Genomic DNA, 18657 nt, shown 5'->3' on the forward strand with positions numbered 1-18657 from the left:
GTCATAAATATATAATTAAATCAGTAGTAAAATTTTGATATTTATGCCTAGACCAAAGCGCACAAAGGCGGCGCCACGTGGCCAATGAAAGAATAGCGTTTTTCAAAAAAATTACAAAAAAAAAAAAATTTTATTTAGAAATTAAGTGAAACATACAAAAGACAAAATGTATATGGTCCAGAACGCAATTAAAAGTAAATGTAAGTGGAAATTATGAAGACAAATCAAATTACCATTTGTAAATATATTAATAAAAGAAAAATTAATTAACAATGTTAACATTGTAAAATATTATTAACAGATCATTATTTTGTAAGGCCTACTGTAAATTCAATTGTCATTCAACTTTGATTCACCTATTTTCAAATGTTGATAAAAAAGTGTCCCTAGAAACTATTTGGACATCAAAATGTCAAAATGTATTAATTTCATTGGAAATATAACACCATTTAATAAGAATAGTTTAGTGATTATAGAGTATTGGATGTTTGTTACAGACTACGTAATGCAATTTAAATTATAAATAAGATTGAACAACATTAGACTTAATAGTGCTAGCCAATACTAAATTCAATCTCTTCCACCTCCTCGTCATCATCAGTCAGTGCTGCTGCTCTTGTGGCTCTCTCACTCTCACTTGCTTGAATATAGTTGTCTTCAATAAACCCGTCGTCATCCGCCTCAATGTCATGAATAGGTGCAGCTGTGCGAATCCCTGGGCCACCTTGGGTCGAGAATCCCACCTCATAGTTTGCGTGGTCACACTGACTCGTGGCATCTACTTCGCTGAGCCTGGAGTGCCTGTAGCTTGCCAGATACTTGTGCACGACTTTGCATTTGGCCACCAAAGCGATAAGGACAGAGAGGGTGATCGCTGACCCCAGAACACCCACAAATACCTTCCAGCTTTCTGATGATGTTTTGGGATCATCCTCTGTTTTTGATTCTGTGCATAAAATTTTTATTTAGAATGTTAGCTGAGTTTCAGATGTATAAACGATTATAAAAGTTATAAAAGTAGATTAACACTATATTAAAAAAGGTTTTGACCATTAATTGTTGTGTTTGCATGTGGTGTTTCCATTGTGAGTAGTTTACGAAGGAAGGCTCCATAGTTGACATCCTTAGAATATCCTGCCATTTGAAAAACATGATTGTGAAATAGTGTTTATCAAAAAAAAAAAAAAAAAAGAAGATGTTGTGGCACACAAATAGCTTATTTTTCCATATAAACGTAATCCATGCAGAGAAACTTAATGTCACTAAGTATTTGCTGGTCCTCATCAAATTCTCCAACATACATAAAAAAATGTAGTTGAAAAAAGTTATTTGTAGGCTATTGTTTTTTCTTAAGAAAAAATAATAAAATGGCTACACTGCTTAATAATATTTAAAAAGCTTTGTAGACAAAAGTTATATAGGTAAAAACTGGTATGTGACTGGAAATATCAGATCATTGACTTTTTATGACAAGGCAAATTTAGTTTAGGTTATCAAATGTCATAATTCATGAATTCAGTCATTCAATATATATATATATATATATATATATATATATATATATATATATTTTTTTTTTTTTTTTTTTTTTTTTAAATAATGATTAAGATTTATACACTCACTTGCAGGTGTAAGGAATTCTTTATTTCTTTTTATTTGATGCCACATTACATTTTTGAAGTCACTCAAATAAATCCTGTCTTGAAAATGGTATAAAAGTTTTTCAAATATGAAGCCAACAAGAAACCAAAAATTGCATATCTAAGGAATAGAAACTAGATTTGTAAAATATTTCTCCTTTTCACTTCACCAGTAAGTAATAAACAAAATCAAATACAGACAAGATAAAAGTATTCATACCATCATTTCGGTCATCCTGTGCCATGCGCTTTGAAGCTCTGATCATCATTCCTCTGTCTCCCTCTTTCTGTCTGTTATTCTGTTCCACAAACTGACTCAATCTCAGGTCTTTGACAGCAGTCGACTGAATGTCCCCCAGGAGGAGCATCTGTAAACTGGAAAGCTTGACCAGAGCGTTTGCCTCCACTGCGGCCAGTTGACACCTACTCAGGTCTAGTATTTTAAGAGAAGAAAGACTGTAGAGATGGTCTTTTAACAGTAGGGGGAGGTAGTTTCCTGATAGATTCAGTGAGACTAAGTGGCTGAAGAGGTTGAGGTGCTTGAAGCTGTCACTGTGGGTTAAGTCTAACAGATTGTCAGACAGGTCCAGTTCGGTTACATTAATCCAGATGTGCTTTGGCACCGATGTAAGTCTTTTCCCACTGCAGTCAAAAGCAGCCTTTAGAAAGAATGAAATACGTATATGGTTATGAAACTTGAATCCGCAACAGTCAATTGAAATTGTACAGTCGTGGCCAAAAGTTTTGAGAATCACATAAATATTGGAAATTGGAAAAGTTGCTGCTTAAGTTTTTATAATAGCAATTTGCATATACTCCAGAATGTTATGAAGAGTGATCAGATGAATTGCATAGTCCTTCTTTGCCATGAAAATTAACTTAATCCCCAAAAAACCTTTCCACTGCATTTCATTTCTGTCACATTAAAGGACCTGCTGAGATCATTTCAGTAATCGTCTTGTTAACTCAGGTGAGAATGTTGACGAGCACAAGGCTGGAGATCATTATGTCAGGCTGATTGGGTTAGAATGGCAGACTTGACATGTTAAAAGGAGGGTGATGCTTGAAATCATTGTTCTTCCATTGTTAACCATGGTGACCTGCAAAGAAACGCGTGCAGCCATCATTGGATTGCATAAAAATGGCTTCACAGGCAAGGATATTGTGGCTACTAAGATTGCACCGAAATCAACAATTTATAGGATCATCAAGAACTTCAAGGAAAGAGGTTCAATTCTTGTAAAGAAGGCTTCAGGGCGTCCAAGAAAGTCCAGCAAGCGCCAGGATTGTCTCCTAAAGAGGATTCAGCTGCGGGATCGGAGTGCCACCAGTGCAGAGCTTGCTCAGGAATGGCAGCAGGCAGGTGTGAGCGCATCTGCATGCACAGTGAGGCCAAGACTTTTGGAAGATGGCCTGGTGTCAAGAAGGGCAGCAAAGAAGCCACTTCTCTCCAAAAAAAACCCATCAGGGACAGATTGATCTTCTGCAGAAAGTATAGTGAATGGACTGTTGAGGACTGGGGCAAAGTCATATTCTCAGATGAAGCCCCTTTCCGATTGTTTGGGGCATCTGGAAAAAGGCTTGTCCGGAGAAGAAAAGGTGAGCGATACCATCAGTCCTGTGTCATGCCAACAGTAAAGCATCCTGACACCATTCATGTGTGGGGTTGCTTCTCATCCAAGGGAGTGGGCTCACTCACAATTCTGCCCAAAAACACAGCCATGAATAAAGAATGGTACTAAAACATCCTCCAACAGCAACTTCTTCCAACAATCAAACAACAGTTTGGTGAAGAACAATGCATTTTCCAGCACGATGGAGCACCGTGCCATAAGGCAAAAGTGATAACTAAGTGGCTCGGGGACCAGAATGTTGAAATTTTGGGTCCATGGCCTGGAAACTCCCAGGATCTTAATCCCATTGAGAACTTGTGGTCAATCCTCAAGAGGCGGGTGGACAAACAAAAACCCACTAATTCTGACAAACTCCAAGAAGTGATTATGAAAGAATGGGTTGCTATCAGTCAGGATTTGGCCCAGAAGTTGATTGAGAGCATGCCCAGTCGAATTGCAGAGGTCCTGAAAAAGAAGGGCCAACACTGCAAATACTGACTCTTTGCATAAATGTCATGTAATTGTCGATAAAAGCCTTTGAAACGTATGAAGTGCTTGTTATTATATTTCAGTACATCACAGAAACAATTGAAACAAAGATCTAAAAGCAGTTTAGCAGCAAACTTTTTGAAAACTAATATTTATGTAATACTGAAAACTTTTGGCCACGACTGTACTACACATATGAGGATTTAAAAAACACATGTATTTACATAGACTATAATTAAGCCATGTTCAATTAGGATTTTAAAAAAGTAAAAAAAAAAAAGGCTGAAAACCTATTTGCGGTTTCAAACAAGAAACAAGAAATTTCTTTTCTCACGACTACTAACAGTCTGGTAAACCTCTGTCACCGAAAACAGGAAACAAGTGCCTACAAACAGGATACTCCTGATGTAGCAGCACTTGCTCTGGCTCAGGGAACAAAAGAGGCCAGAGTGTGTGTGTTGTTTTTCCTCACCGTCTCTCTGTTGACCGTACATGGACCCACGGTCTGGAGTGTGTAGCATGATCTCGAGACCCAAAAACACAGGAGCACACACACTGTGTGTGTAGCTGACCCCATGTTTTCCTGCTTCCTGCAGAAATTAAGGAAGATATATGACATACACTAAAGTGGCCTTCAGCACTGCGAGAGCTTGAGTTCTGTTGCCATTTCATAACTATATATCGTCATATGAATCTTTGCTTTACTGGGTAGTCAAGGCAGGTTATTGACACTGTCAGAACAGTGGAAAGAATCGAAAATGACCCGCACACTTAGTAAATGTTTTTTCAGTGGTACAAACCACTTACATTTGTTGGTGCAACCTAATATAGTCAGGTTGATTCAGTCATATTAAATTAAATTTTGATTTGTCAAATAAATGTTATTTTTTGCCCACATTTATAAAATAGTTAAACAATGTTAAAAACTAAAACATTTGTAGGCTAAAACTGTTATTATTATTTGTATTATTATTATTCTTTCAATACTCTATATATAAACCTATATTACCTTGTTTCATATTATCAATTGCACAAAAAGAAAAAAAAAATCTATAATTCAATGGGTTCCTGATAACAGGAACAGGAACTCTAACATGCTGACACATTAAGTGATCCACCACAAAACTCAGCATAACCCTACAGCAACAAAAGCATATAGCAAACAACAACCTCAAGCAAACAACAACCTCATGCATAAAACACACACATGAACAATATATTAAGTGTAGCACTAGTCTATGTAAAGAATAGTGTACAGTTGGTAAGGCCAAACAATCCCAGAAAAGGTGGAGGTATCACCCTGAAGGGGTTTATCTACCTAATTTCACTTTTTAGCAAATAAATAAAAAAAGTGCCTTGCGAAAGTATTCTTTTTTTTTCTCACTTTTTTATGTTGCTGCCTTATGTTAAACTGCTTTAAATTACTTTTTTTCCACATCAGTCTACACTCCATTCAACATAGTGGTCAAGCAAAGCAAAAAATAATAATTATTCCATTGCATAAATATTCATACCCTTATCTGGGACAGTTGAAATTTAGCTCAGTAGCATTCATATTGCTTATAGATGATACTACATTTCGAGTGAAGTTAACCTGTGGCAAATTCAATTGAATGAGCATGATTTGGAAAGACACACACACATTAATAAAATGTCTAACAGCCGATAATGCATATAAGAGCAAAAATCAAGCACCGAGGTCAAAAGAACTGCCTGAAGAGCTCAGAAACAGGTTTGAGTCAAGCCACACATCTGGGGAAAAGTTCAGAAAAAAATATTCTGCTTCATTGAAAGGTCAAAGCATGTAGTCTCGCTTAACCTTAATGGAATAAGTTTGAAACAACCAGGACTCTTCTGCTGGCCTTCTGACCGAACTGAGCGACTGATGGAGAAGAGCTTTGGTTAGTGTGGTGACAAAGAACCTGATGGTCACTTTAGTTGAGATCCATGATCATATGTGGAGATAGGAGAAATCTACAGAAGGACAAACCTAACTGAAACACTCCACCAATCAGAGCTTTATGGCTGCGTGGCAAGGCTCAATCCTATTCTTGAGTTAAGACACATGAAAACACTTGGAACAGCCTCATGCTGTGGGGCTCTTTTTTTTTCTTCAGCGGCAGGGCTGAAGACTGAGGGACTCGACAGAGCAGGAGGAAAATCTCAATGCACCAAAATACTGAGATAGCCTTAAAGAAAACCCAGTTCAGAGAATGCATAACCTCAGACTGGGCAGAAGGTTAGCCATGCAGCAGGCAAATGACCCTAAACATTCAGCAAGAGTGGCTTATAGACAACTCTGTGAAAGTCTTTGAGTGAGCCTGGGATTGAACCCAGTCAAATATTTCTGGAGAAACCGAAAAAATTTGCATCTGCCCCCATCCAACCTGACAGCTTGAGAAGTGAAGAGATGAGGAGAAGGATGGCAGGTAATTGCCAAATGCTGATGTGCAAAGCTTGTCGCATCATACCCCAAAAGACTTGAGGTTGAAGGTTCTTCAGCTAAACATTTAGTTATGTAGTTAGTTGTTATGCAATGTACTTATTTCAGTTTTTTTATTTTTTTTTTATATATAATTTACGAAGTTGTGACAATTCTGTTTTTGCTTTGTCACTATGGTTTATTGAGTGTAGATTGATGTGGGAAAAAAAGTAATTTAAAGCAGTTTAACATAAAGCAGCAACATAACAAAATGTGAAAAGGGGAATGAATACTTTTGCAGGCACTGTAAATGGACATGAAATACTGATGTTATGGGATTTGTAAAGAAAGAGTGACACCAGAAGCATGAACCACAAGAAACATGACAAATAGCATTAGCTATTTAGGAAATTCCCTGCATGGGACAATGGTCGGTTATATTGTTTAGCCATCATTCTGCAAACATATTTAACCACAGAATGCTAAAATTGACCAAAAAGAATCAAAGATTCCTGAGATTAACATAACAAGGTGCAATAAGGGTAATGAAGTACAAAAGTGCAAAATAAATCAATAAAGTTGATGTTTGCTGCTACAATGCATTTCAAAGAACTTGTTCAAACGACCAGGTAAATAACCTAAAAAAAATTATTCTGAATTGTTAATGATATCAAATATATTAGATGAAAATGAATCATAAATCTAATAATACCTGTCATTACCATTATCTTAAAAATTTTTACTAAAAATTAACTGCCATCTTAAGTTAGTAGAGTAGAATTAAAAAAGTGTTGTCAACTATATTTTGCACAAAAACATACAAATGATATTGTGATATAGTTACATATGCCATGCAAATGTGTTGGAATTATACGTGTGTGTGTGTGTGTGTGTGTGTGTGTGTGTGTGTGTGTGTGTGTGTGTGTGTGTGTGTGTGTGTGTGTGTGTGTGTGTGTGTGTGTGTGAAACAGAGAGTATTTGTATGTTCCATCTCACAGGCTTTAGCATTTCCTGCTTATCTGCTTGTGGCTTCCATGGGTCACATTTCATAGAGGGTTCAATATTTTTTATAGGGGCCCTTCCTCTCATTCCCTCCCTCTCCCACTATTCATTTCAGGCTGTAAACACTCCTTAGGAGCTGCTTTTATCTCTTCCTGTTTCAGGATGCCCCTGTAACAGCATACCTGCAGGATCTGAGAGTCAGCCAACTTGGAAGTGTCTGCATCTGTGTATGATTATAAATGTGAGAAAAACAACTTACAAAAAAGGCGTGGTAGAGGTAGGAACTGATAGGATCCTAACTTCATCTTTATCTCTTAACACTACTTTCAGACTAACAGCCACCAGATCCTTTCCCAGAGCTTGCTGTGCAGGTTCATACATACTGCGGAAATACGGCGCAGAAAAGAGTCTTTCACTTGACCTCCCGAAAGTCAAGTATACACTACATACACACCCTCCCCATTTACTTCTAGTTTGTATGTTACTGATTACATTGGCACTAAGGACTTTGCATTGTTGTTTTTGCATAAAAAAAGAAAGCTATAATGTTCAACACAGCTTTTAAATGATCAATTATGAATCGAATTTAAAATGTTCCATGCATGAGTTACTGAAAAGTTTGAAACAAATTCAAACATGTATGTTTACGTTTATCCTTAACTTTTTTTATTTTATTTTGTTTTTGCATAAAATAAATTAGGAAACGGGTTAGGCCTACCTTTTCAAATGTTCCCGTGATACATTAGACAATCTTATTAGGTCTTATCTGTCAGCTTAGCAAGTATGCGGTTAACTATGTTGATTCCCATAATAGTCCACTTTATCTTCCCGAGAAGTTAGCTTGTTGTGGTCGACAACAGAATGTAAAATGACATGAGGGTTGACAGGTGGAAATGTGAGATCTTTAAATATTAAACTACCAACATTGAACAGTGTGTTAAGATGTTGTCTTCCTGCTCAAATGTGCCAAAGAGATCACATGTTGGGCTTTGCATTACTTTTGTCATGTTAAAAAGCTATTATACAAACACATAGATATTTAGAGATGAATTTATGCATCAGATTACAGGGAAAGAAATGTTTTAAGGCAACTTACCTGAGATTCGGCTCTCCTGGTTATTTAGAATATGTCAAAACTTATGGTTTTTCTCCTCAGACGTCACATTTTAACATGGACAGGTTCTTTTTTTTTGTAATTTCCAAGATTAAGGAAATGGCAGGTAGGTTGTGCAAAGGTTACTGGAGGTGTGTCTTTAGCTTGTCGTTCTCAGATGAAAGTTAATTTGTAACTGGATGTCAAATGGAGCTCTACTTCTTCTTTTTCACCTTGCAGTTGACATTTGAACTGATGACACAAAATATTTCTTAACACACTTCGTCCCCTTGGAATTATACTAGTTTTGAGATATTGTGCTTCAAAGTTTTTGCATTCCATTCAACTGTGTATATAGAACCTTATTGTTTTTTAAATAAAAATCCCATAATGTATGCAACATAAAACAAATCTATTACATAATGTAAATAAGTTGTCACAGAATAACAATATGGGAATAACTCAATTTTGACAAACATGTCAGATAATTCCAAGGGGACGACTTGTAATATGTGACCCGGACCACAAAACCATAAATTGTCAATTTTTGATCACTGATGTATGGTTGGTTAGGATAGGACAATGTTTGGCTGAGATATTTGAAAATCTGGAATCTGAGGGCGCAAAAAAAAAAAAATAATAATAATAATAATAATAATAAATCATATTATTTAGAAATTCACTTTTAAAGTTGTCCAAGTTAAGATCTTAGCAATGCATATTACGAATCATTTAACAGGATGTTTGCTTAATGATTTGTAAAAAGAAAAGAAAAGAAAAGAAAAGAAAAGAAAAGAAAAGAAAAGAAAAGAAAAGAAAAGAAAAATAAATCATTTTGACCCATGCCATTTATTTTAGGCTATTGCTATTGTTTTAAACTATAAATATTTTTTATAAACTATATTTTTAATTTAATTATTTAATTATAATTTATATTTTAATATTTATATAATAGACATATTTATAATATTATATTTTAACTAAATGTAACTATTTTTATTTTTAAAACTATATTTTGAAATTTGTTAAAGCTATAGGAGACAAAAAGTCAAACCATTTTTTTTTTGACTGACAATTTTTTTAAACAAACAATTAATCAAATGCTAAGAAATTAAAATATTTCAGCATACGCTAACAAAAATAAAAATATTACTGAAGGGATATTTATTAGCTCTGACCTGAGCTCTGAATCTACATTAATTCACTCGCTGCTGGCCACAGACAAGGACTTGGTATGTGTTAAAAAAAAAAAATTATAAAAAAAAATAAAAAAACACAGAGGAAAGGACGGATAGAGATTCACAGCACATAATGAGTACAGCTGTGAAAGCTTCATTCTCTTTAACAGGAAAAAACAACCTGAGCTCCACAATAATGGACAGTTTGTCTTATAGGAGGCATAAATGGTCAAGGTGTCTGTGTTTGGCACTTAAACTGCTGTTATTGCTGTTTGCAGGAGAGCATCTGTCAGTATCTGGCATAACACAATATTTTTTTTACTTTCTTTCTTACTTACATGCTTGCTTTCCACCCTCACCACAACCCCAATCAATTTGTCTGTAATTACTGCATTAATTGTACATTCCTGTAGCTCAGCAGTAGATCATAATGGTTGCAACACCAAGGTCACAGGGTCAGTTCCTAGGGAATGCATGAACTGTTCAAATGTATACCTTAAATGCAATGTAATTCACTACATAAAAGCATCTGCCAAATGTAAGTTAATTTGTTTTTCTCTTCTCTTCATGTTAATTAACCTCTATAATATTCACCAAATCTGCCCAATGGTTTTGTTATATGATATGACTCAGGCATCTCACGTACCAGACCTACTGTTAGCTGGGAAAGCCCATACATCTGATCACTTTGGTGGTCTCACACTCCCTTTTGGCATCTGCAAAACACTAATTTCCTTTGGTAATGGCATCTGAAAATCAAGTTCCCTGCAAAAGAAAAGCAATTTGTCCTAGTTAATTGTGATTTTATCACCAGAGTGTTTTGCTTGGCCTCACTCAGTATGTGCACACACACATTTCCACTTCTATGTGATCTGTGCTTAATACTTCGATACATCGATTCGGCAAATAATAAGATATGAGAGGGAATTGTTGCTCTTAGACTGAAAAATGTGTTTCAAAATCTTCCAACTTAAATAGAATTGTAACTCTTCTATTATCAGTGAAAGTTCCTTGCAATAACCATTTCTCGGAATGAAACTGCATGCTGGACAACAGGGGACATTCTTAGGTATATATACCACTGCTGTGAGTACCGCTTTGTGTCGTTTTGAAATACCTTACATTCAAACATAAAACTGATGGCAGCAGCCATCAATACAGTTCATTAAAACCACCATTAGGACTCTCATGATTGATTCTGTAATTTTAGCAGCCGTTGGGACGTCATTAAGAAGCATTGTGCAGAAGTGTTTAGTTCTGCATGCTCACCACTGTACCAGCAGGAACTTCTGGTTCAGACCCAGTGCATGCTGGTTCAGAGGCAGGCGGTCATTACTCTAGCTTTTTTCTAGTGCGTCTCATGGGAACCGGGTGGTGGACTGAGCAAACACTCAACAGACAGGAGACCAGCAGTTCTTCCTGTTTCTGTGTGCTTACTATTTGATTCCTGCTAGTTTCCTGGTCACATATCAGCTCCCGCAGCACTGCTTCCTGCCACAGAGTCTCCAGTGACTGCCGCTGCTAACCACGCCCATGGTTGCTTCTTACCTTTTTCATTGTATTATTTTATGTCTGCGGGGGATGACTAATTTTTAGTCGTAAAAACTACGACTTTATTCAGCATTGTCTTCTCTTCCAGGTTTGTTGTGAGAGAGAGTTCAAAAAAAAAGTTTGTGATATCCGGTTCGTGAACGAATCATTCGATGTAAATGTATCTTCTTGAACCAGTTCACCAAATCGAACTGAATCATTTAAAACGGTTCACGTCTCCATTAAGCATTAATCCACAAATGACTTAAGCTGTTAACTTTTTTAATGTGGCTGACACTCCCTCTGAGTTCAAATAAACCAATATCTCGGAGTAATTCATTCACTCAAACAGTACACTGACTGAACTGCTGTGAAGAGAGAACTGAAGATGAACATCGAGCCGAGCCACGAACGAAAGATTCATCTTCAGAAGACAAATTAAGATATTTCTGACGAAATCTGAAGGATGAATGTTGAACTATTTTAATGTCTCTACTACCTTTCTGGGCCTTGAACGTGTCAGTTGGGTTGCTGTCTATTCAGGCTCAGAAAGCTCTCGGATTTCATAAAAAAATATCTTAATGTGTGTTCTGAAGATAAACAAAGGTCTTACGAGTTTGGAACAATATGAGGGTAAGTAATTACTGACAGAATTTTTGGGAGAACTATCCCATTAAATATTTAATGCATTTTATCCAAATTGGAGCAAAATAATTCCAATTTAGTTATGCAGAATAGACAACAAATGGATTTAATAGCAATTGTAAACCTTCAGAAGCAGAAAATACTTTTTCTAAGTGGGGATTTTTACTGTTTTTGAACAGTTACCAAAATGAGTCGTCCAAAACTTTACAAGTGAACGTTGGATGATTTTTGTCTTTAGTTCCATAATGTTCTGGAATGTTCCAGAAACCACTCTAATATTACTTAATATTCTATAAGTTTGCAGAAAATTCTAGAATGTTCACTTCCTTGCAAAAAAACTAAACATCTTTAATAATAACTTGCAAATTAGTACAAAAACGTATCTGTACTAAACCATTGTTTTTAATGACTCCAAAATTTATCAGACCTAAATATTTACTAAAATATTGATACTACGTGAACATGAATAGTATAATAATAATTTCAACTACAGAATTACAGAAAAACCATTAAAAATTTTAACTAAAACTAATTTTTTGTTACATTGTGTGCAAAACAACACCACTGAGCAATGACTTGAGTTCATGTCTGAAGTGCAGTCTGCTGAAAATGGCAAAAATGCATTAAAAATAAAAATAAAAATGGATGGATAAAATAACTGATGCATGTTAGTTTTTAAAAAAAGGTACAGTATGACCATGCTCATATAGAAACATTATTCTGTGCGTGTGTGTTTAAAAACAGTTGTGGAATTATAAATCATCCAGGGGTCTCTACAAAAGTACAATACTCAATCCTGTTATGATTAGAACTTCCTCACATTTGATCTGAATTAATGATGCAGCATTCTTTACTGATTGAGGAAGATGGGTCAGATGTGTTCACCTATTAACCAAACATTTCCAAAATCACAACTTGTACACTCACATAATTTACAGGGGTCATATCCATTTGTGGATGTTGAACATAATAGAGTCATATTTTGGCCGTCTCCTTTAAGCGTGTGCCAGCAGCAGTCTAAATCATTCATTTATATATAGTCAGAAATTACACAAACAGATGTAACAGATCTAACAGCAGCAGATCTGTAGGAAGCGCCGCTTCTTTCATCCATCCTCTACATTGTGCTCCCCAAATTCAGTCTGTGTAGTGACCCCTTGCTGACTCCCGCGGCCTTTCCATCCTATGTTATACATGTATGTGTATGGCAGTGGAAGAGCTGACAGAGAGCGGGACCCATAGTGAGATGCCCTGCTGTGTGCGGAACATGGATTTCCACTGTACCACCACACCCTGAGCCAACATGGAAATGAGAGTCTAGACTGATGTTTATTGTTCTTAGATAAGGTCCTATATACTGACATTTCAAAATTACAATGGTAACCATGTACTGTAAGCAATACTGTAAATGAACAGCCAGAGTCATAAAGAGCGAATTATGAGTTCAAATGCATGGTTTATGTCCAAATGGGTTGTTGAAAAACTTATACCACCAATAAAAAGTTTAAGGTAATAAATTAATTAAGGTAATGCTTGCCAAGGCTGCATATATTTGATCAAAAATACAGTAAAACCTTTATAAAACTGAATATTTGAATTTGAATATTTAAAAAAAAAAAGAGAATTTTCATCAGCCATTACTTCAGTCTTTATTGTCACATGATCCCAGAAATCATCCTAATGTGCTAATTTCAGCACAAGAAACACTTATTATTATCAGTGATGCAAACTGTTTTCAAGGATTCTGTTTCATGATTCTTTGATAAATCAAAATGTCAAAATAACAGCATTTATTTGAATCGGAACATTTTGTAATAATGTAAAAGCCTTTACTGTCAATTTTCCCAAATGCAGATGTAATATATGCACATATATTATACATCCATATATACTATATATTGTCATATGCAGTAAAAACATATATATTAGAACAATTTCATATGTTGACATATATGTCTTGCCCATACACATTTTTTGACATATATGTGATGTACACGTATAGCCATCCTTAAAGTTGTCAATATTTGTTGATATTATACAAGTTAATATAAATAACTGATAATGTATTTTAAAAATTCATTACAAAAACATACAGATTTTTGTATATATATGTATGTGTGTGTGTGTGTGTGTGTGTGTGTGTGTGTGTGTGTGTGTGTGTGTGTGTGTGTGTGTTTTAATAAAGTTGCATATACAGTACAGACAAAAAGTTTGGAAACATTACTATTTTTTATGTTTTTGAAAGTAGTTTCTTCTGCTCATCAAGCCTGCATTTATTTGATCAAAAATACAGAAAAAAACAGTAATATTGTGAAATATTATTACAACTTAAAATAATAGTTTTCTATTTGAATATACTTAAAAAAAAATTTATTCCTGTGATGCAAAGCTGAATTTTCAGCATCATTACTCCAGCCTTCAGTGTCACATGTAACATCCAGTCTATCACATGATCATTTAGAAATCATTCTAATATTCTGATTTATTATGAGTGTTGGAAACTGTTCTGCTGTCTAATATATTTGATGAATAAAAGGTTAAAAAGAGCTGCATTTATTCAAAAAAAAAAAAAAAATTCTAATAATATATATTCTAATAATATATTTTCTTTACTATCACTTTTTATCAATTTAACACATCCTTGCTGAATAAAAGTATTGATTTTATTTAAAAGAAAGAAAGAAAAAAAATTACTGACCCCAAATTACTGACCAGTAGTGTATATTGTTATTACAAAATATTTATATTTTATAACAAAGCTTCTTCGTTTTTTTTTAGGGAGTTAGGGTTAGGGAGGTTTGGCTCACAATTTGCCAATTTTGCGTTTGTATAGCTTGTGTAGAAATGAAAGGAAACATGAATTGAGAGTTTTAGTGTGGGCAGGGTGAAGATGTCTCTGGCTGCACACGCACACTATTGAGACAAAACCTGAGGAGCGGACGTGCCCTCTCACCTCTTTTTCCCGTCCTTTGTTTTTTACTCTCTCTCTCTCTCTCTCTCTCTCTCTCTCTCTCTCTCTCTCTCTCTCTCTCTCTCTCTCTCTCTCTCTCTCTCTCTCTCTCTCTCTCTCTTCTCTTGTACTTAGACTCTCCACATCCTCCTATTTCAGCTTTCCTATCCTTGACCCTATCTGTTAAAGATCCTCTTATCTCTGTCACTATACATCTGGCTGACTAGGTAAAAACACAAAGACATCTAGTTTTCCCTCAAACCTCCATGTTTATTATTTCACGGATATGAACGGAGAACTCATCCATACCAGTTGGAAAGTTTTAGATGATTGTTCCATCGGCCTGATGGTGAACTTGTATGAGTTTTCAACAAACATCATTTCAAGACGTGTGGGAAGAGATGACAGCTTTTCAAGGAGAGGTTTTACGGCTGATGCTGTAATTATAGCCCCGCTATCGCGAGAGGAATTCCGGCAGTGACCTAAGGGTATAATGGAGCACCTATAACGGTATGGGTCCCATAGTGAGCTTCCTCAGCAGTACTGCATGCCCATGAGACAAGCTCACACTCTCACACTTCCATATTCAATGCAGCAGCACTCAAGGAGTGAGTCAGTGCGTGTGGAGGCCTGCCAGCTCTCATCACAATGGGTGGAAATGGGAATTTAATACAAACTTTCTCACATAGACACAATGCATCAAATAACACTCACAGTTGTCCCCTCCCTAGTCAATAACAATTATAGCTGTATTCATGATTTAATCATGCTTATGTATGAGATTCCCACATTTATCTCGCTTAAACGATGTAAAAGTCTTCGCTGTCACTTTTGGTAAATTTAATGCATCCTTACCGAACTGATCCCAAACTTTTAAATGTGAATGTATTTAATGCATAAATAACTTTTTCTTTTTAAAACAAAATTTTATGTTGGCATTTATTTATTTATTTGTTTGTTTGACATTCTAAATGAACTTGAAAAAATATTTTAGTTCATATAAATAGTACTTTTAAGTGCAAATTGTTGTATTGTATGATTTATTTATTCCTATGTTTGAGATTCCCACAATTTTACTCACTAAAGGTGAAAGTCTCCAAAACTGCAGTTTTGTTCTGTTTAATGTATCCTTTCTGAATAAAAGTTTTATTTGTAACTTTTTATTTCTAAATTGTATTTTAATATTAGTAATAATGATAACAATAACAATGTGATGTGACTAGTATGTATGTATGCATTTATTTATTACTTATTTATAGGTTTTATTTTTATTATAATAATTATTTCATTTTATTATATTTTTTAATTTCATTTAATTTTTTTAAATATATTATTTATTTAAGTGATGTTACTAGATAGATGCATGCATGTCTGTCTGTCTATCTATCTATCTATCTATCTATCTATCTATCTATCTATCTATCTATCTATCTATCTATCTATCTATCTATCTATCTATCTATCTATCTATCTATCTATCTATCTATCTATCTGTCTGTCTGTCTGTCTGTCTATTTAATGTAAATAGTACTTATTATTATTTTTTGCTGTAAAAAAATAAATATAACACCAGACTTTTATGATGTTTTTTATTATTAGCATTGCAGGAACAAGAGCATATTGTTGCTATTGCTCTTACTTGGTGGTCTATTCACTTGGGATAGAAACCACTACCAAGAACAAACTAGCAATGCCCTAGTGTAGTGGAGAGGGAAAAAAATATAATATTTGATCCTTTAAGGATAATGAATCCTTATTGTACTCTGTAGGAAACTATAGGCAATAAAGTTGTGGCAAGGCAAAACTAAGCATGTGGACATTAGCAAAAAAACGAAATAAAAAAATCTAATAATAAACACTGAACTTACACAAAGCCTTTTGATTCCATTTACATGTGTACTGGCCGCCAGCATGTGTATTGTCCCTTGAACTCACAAAGGAAAATTTTTGTCTGCTGACAAAAGAAAATAATCAGCATTCATCGTCACTTTCATAATAAAGAGGAGGTAAAGCAATTACTGCGGCACTACAAAAGGTGAATGGGACAATAGGCGGCAGTCTGGGGGGAGTTCGTGGTTAAATCTATAGTCCCTCTAAGTACCTTGTTCTTGTGAGTGTTTTTCCCACCCTGGCTCCACGCATCCACAGAATGTTGACACAGTGTCTACTACTTTCCCGTGCAGCTTCCTCATCCGAACACTTTCAACGCTTTATCAGCCAGTTTTTGTATGTACACATATACACATACGCCCCAATACAAAAACACAAACACATTCTACACAAGCCATGTTAGGATATACAGAAACTACAAAAGCAACTATGCAAATAATTTATTTGCATATTGTTATAACATTCTGGCAAAAGTGTTCCATTCATACAACAGGCATACTAAATAAAAATTGATTTAGCTTGAATCTATATTGAATTTAGCAATTTTGAGCAATAATTTTGAGCAATTTCTTGCAGCTGGTTTATTGCTTATTTCTTCAAAAAATGTGTGAGGTTTGTATATGTAAAATTTTTGAAGAATGTCTTTTTTTAAATAGACTGAAAAATATTAATTTATTAATAAATCAGTATTTTTAATGTGTTCAAATTGTAATTTATTCCTGTGAAGAAAAAGCTGAATTTTCAGCAGCTATTACTCCAGTCTTCAGTTTGACATGTTCCTTCAGATATCATTCTAATATGCTGATTGTGTGCCCTAGAACTATTATTACTATTATTATTATAGAAATATTATTATTAAGCTATGCTACTTAATATTTTGTGGAAACCATGATACATATTTTTCACAGATTATGAAATATATAATAATAACTATTACGGTGCATCCAAAGAATCTCTGTTTTTCTTTACAGTAACTGAGAATATTTCAATGTGATAATAAATGTAATGTGTTTACATTTGTGTTTCACTTACATGTGATCAAATGGGCAGGATATAGATGTGACCTGTGAAGAGGACCTGCTATTTGTGTCTGAGCAGTAGAGAGTTCATAGATATGTGTACCAAAGGTGACAATGCACACAAAAGCAAGAAGACCTCCGCCTCAGACAGCACTTCTAAAAACAGCAACATGTTTCTACTCTAAATCAGCACTAACAAATCTACAACTGAACTCTGGTTTATTATCTGTGTGCAAAATAGAAATGACTTTTTATCTGTCCCTTGCTCTTGGAGTGGAAAACAGGAAAGTCAGAACAATGTCAGTCTGAGTCAGCTTCGATTGTATGATGTTATCAAGAAACAGACAGAAAATATATGTGCCCATTTCAAAAACCATCCATCTACAAATTAGTGAAGTGTGCAAGGACTGTGTAAATGGGTCTGTAGACATGCGGCGGTGGGCTTTTCCTCTGCAATCAAACTAGAGATGACTGACCATTTAGACAAAACATACAGTCAAGGATTGTTTCTTGTTTCCTGGCTATGACTGATCTAAGTATTTAAAAGATGCCTTCAGCACTGTGGAGCATATTCATCAATAGGCAAATATGACCATGAGTATGACAGTAATCTCTGTTCTTTATGACAGTGTGGTGCCTTGAGTGATGGGGATATTAAATACTATAAATCCAGACTGTGTTCGTGCATTATTAGCTGACCGAAAAAAAGAACAGTTGACAGGAAACATCTGAATTTTCACATAATGTGAGATCACCTGACTCAGTAAATCAGTCCACATTTAACCTCCGAGCATGCTGACATGAAACAGTATTTTGGGTGCATTTGCCTTCCATAATAACCAGCTTTTTTTTTTTTAAGGTAGCTATATGTGCACTTAACACAGTGAAAACTTTTGACACTATGTGGTATAATCACCATTCAATAATATAATATAATAATAAATGCACCTTTAGTTTACTAATCAGACTGTAACAAGTCCTATTAGTAAACTGTAACACTGTTATGAATAAAATAGGAAAATGCTATAAAATAGAAGATCAACAAATATAATAAAATAAAATAATTTGTGCTTCTGTGGTATATGCAGTTTTTCTGTTCAGTCTATATGTTGTTTTAATTTAGTATTTTGTTGTTCATGGTCATTTTAATAAATTTCACTGTTTGATTTAAAGACATTTTTGTCTA

General features: G+C 34.9%; 1 protein-coding gene across 1 annotated transcript; it reads right to left on the reverse strand.

Annotated features, from left to right (window-relative positions):
• Window positions 1-156: 156 nt before the first annotated feature.
• Window positions 157-8393, reverse strand: c17h1orf210 (chromosome 17 C1orf210 homolog). The gene is made up of 5 exons (XM_059570188.1): window positions 8263-8393; window positions 4215-4332; window positions 1861-2299; window positions 1051-1134; window positions 157-946 (listed from the first exon to the last, which is right to left on the reverse strand). Exons 2-5 carry the CDS (start codon window positions 4317-4319, stop codon window positions 555-557), a joined length of 1020 nt encoding a protein of 339 aa, XP_059426171.1. The 5' UTR covers window positions 4320-4332; window positions 8263-8393; the 3' UTR covers window positions 157-554.
• Window positions 8394-18657: the final 10264 nt, after the last annotated feature.

This window comes from Carassius carassius, chromosome 17 (assembly GCF_963082965.1).
Source record: "Carassius carassius chromosome 17, fCarCar2.1, whole genome shotgun sequence".
Taxonomy (NCBI): domain Eukaryota; kingdom Metazoa; phylum Chordata; class Actinopteri; order Cypriniformes; family Cyprinidae; genus Carassius; species Carassius carassius.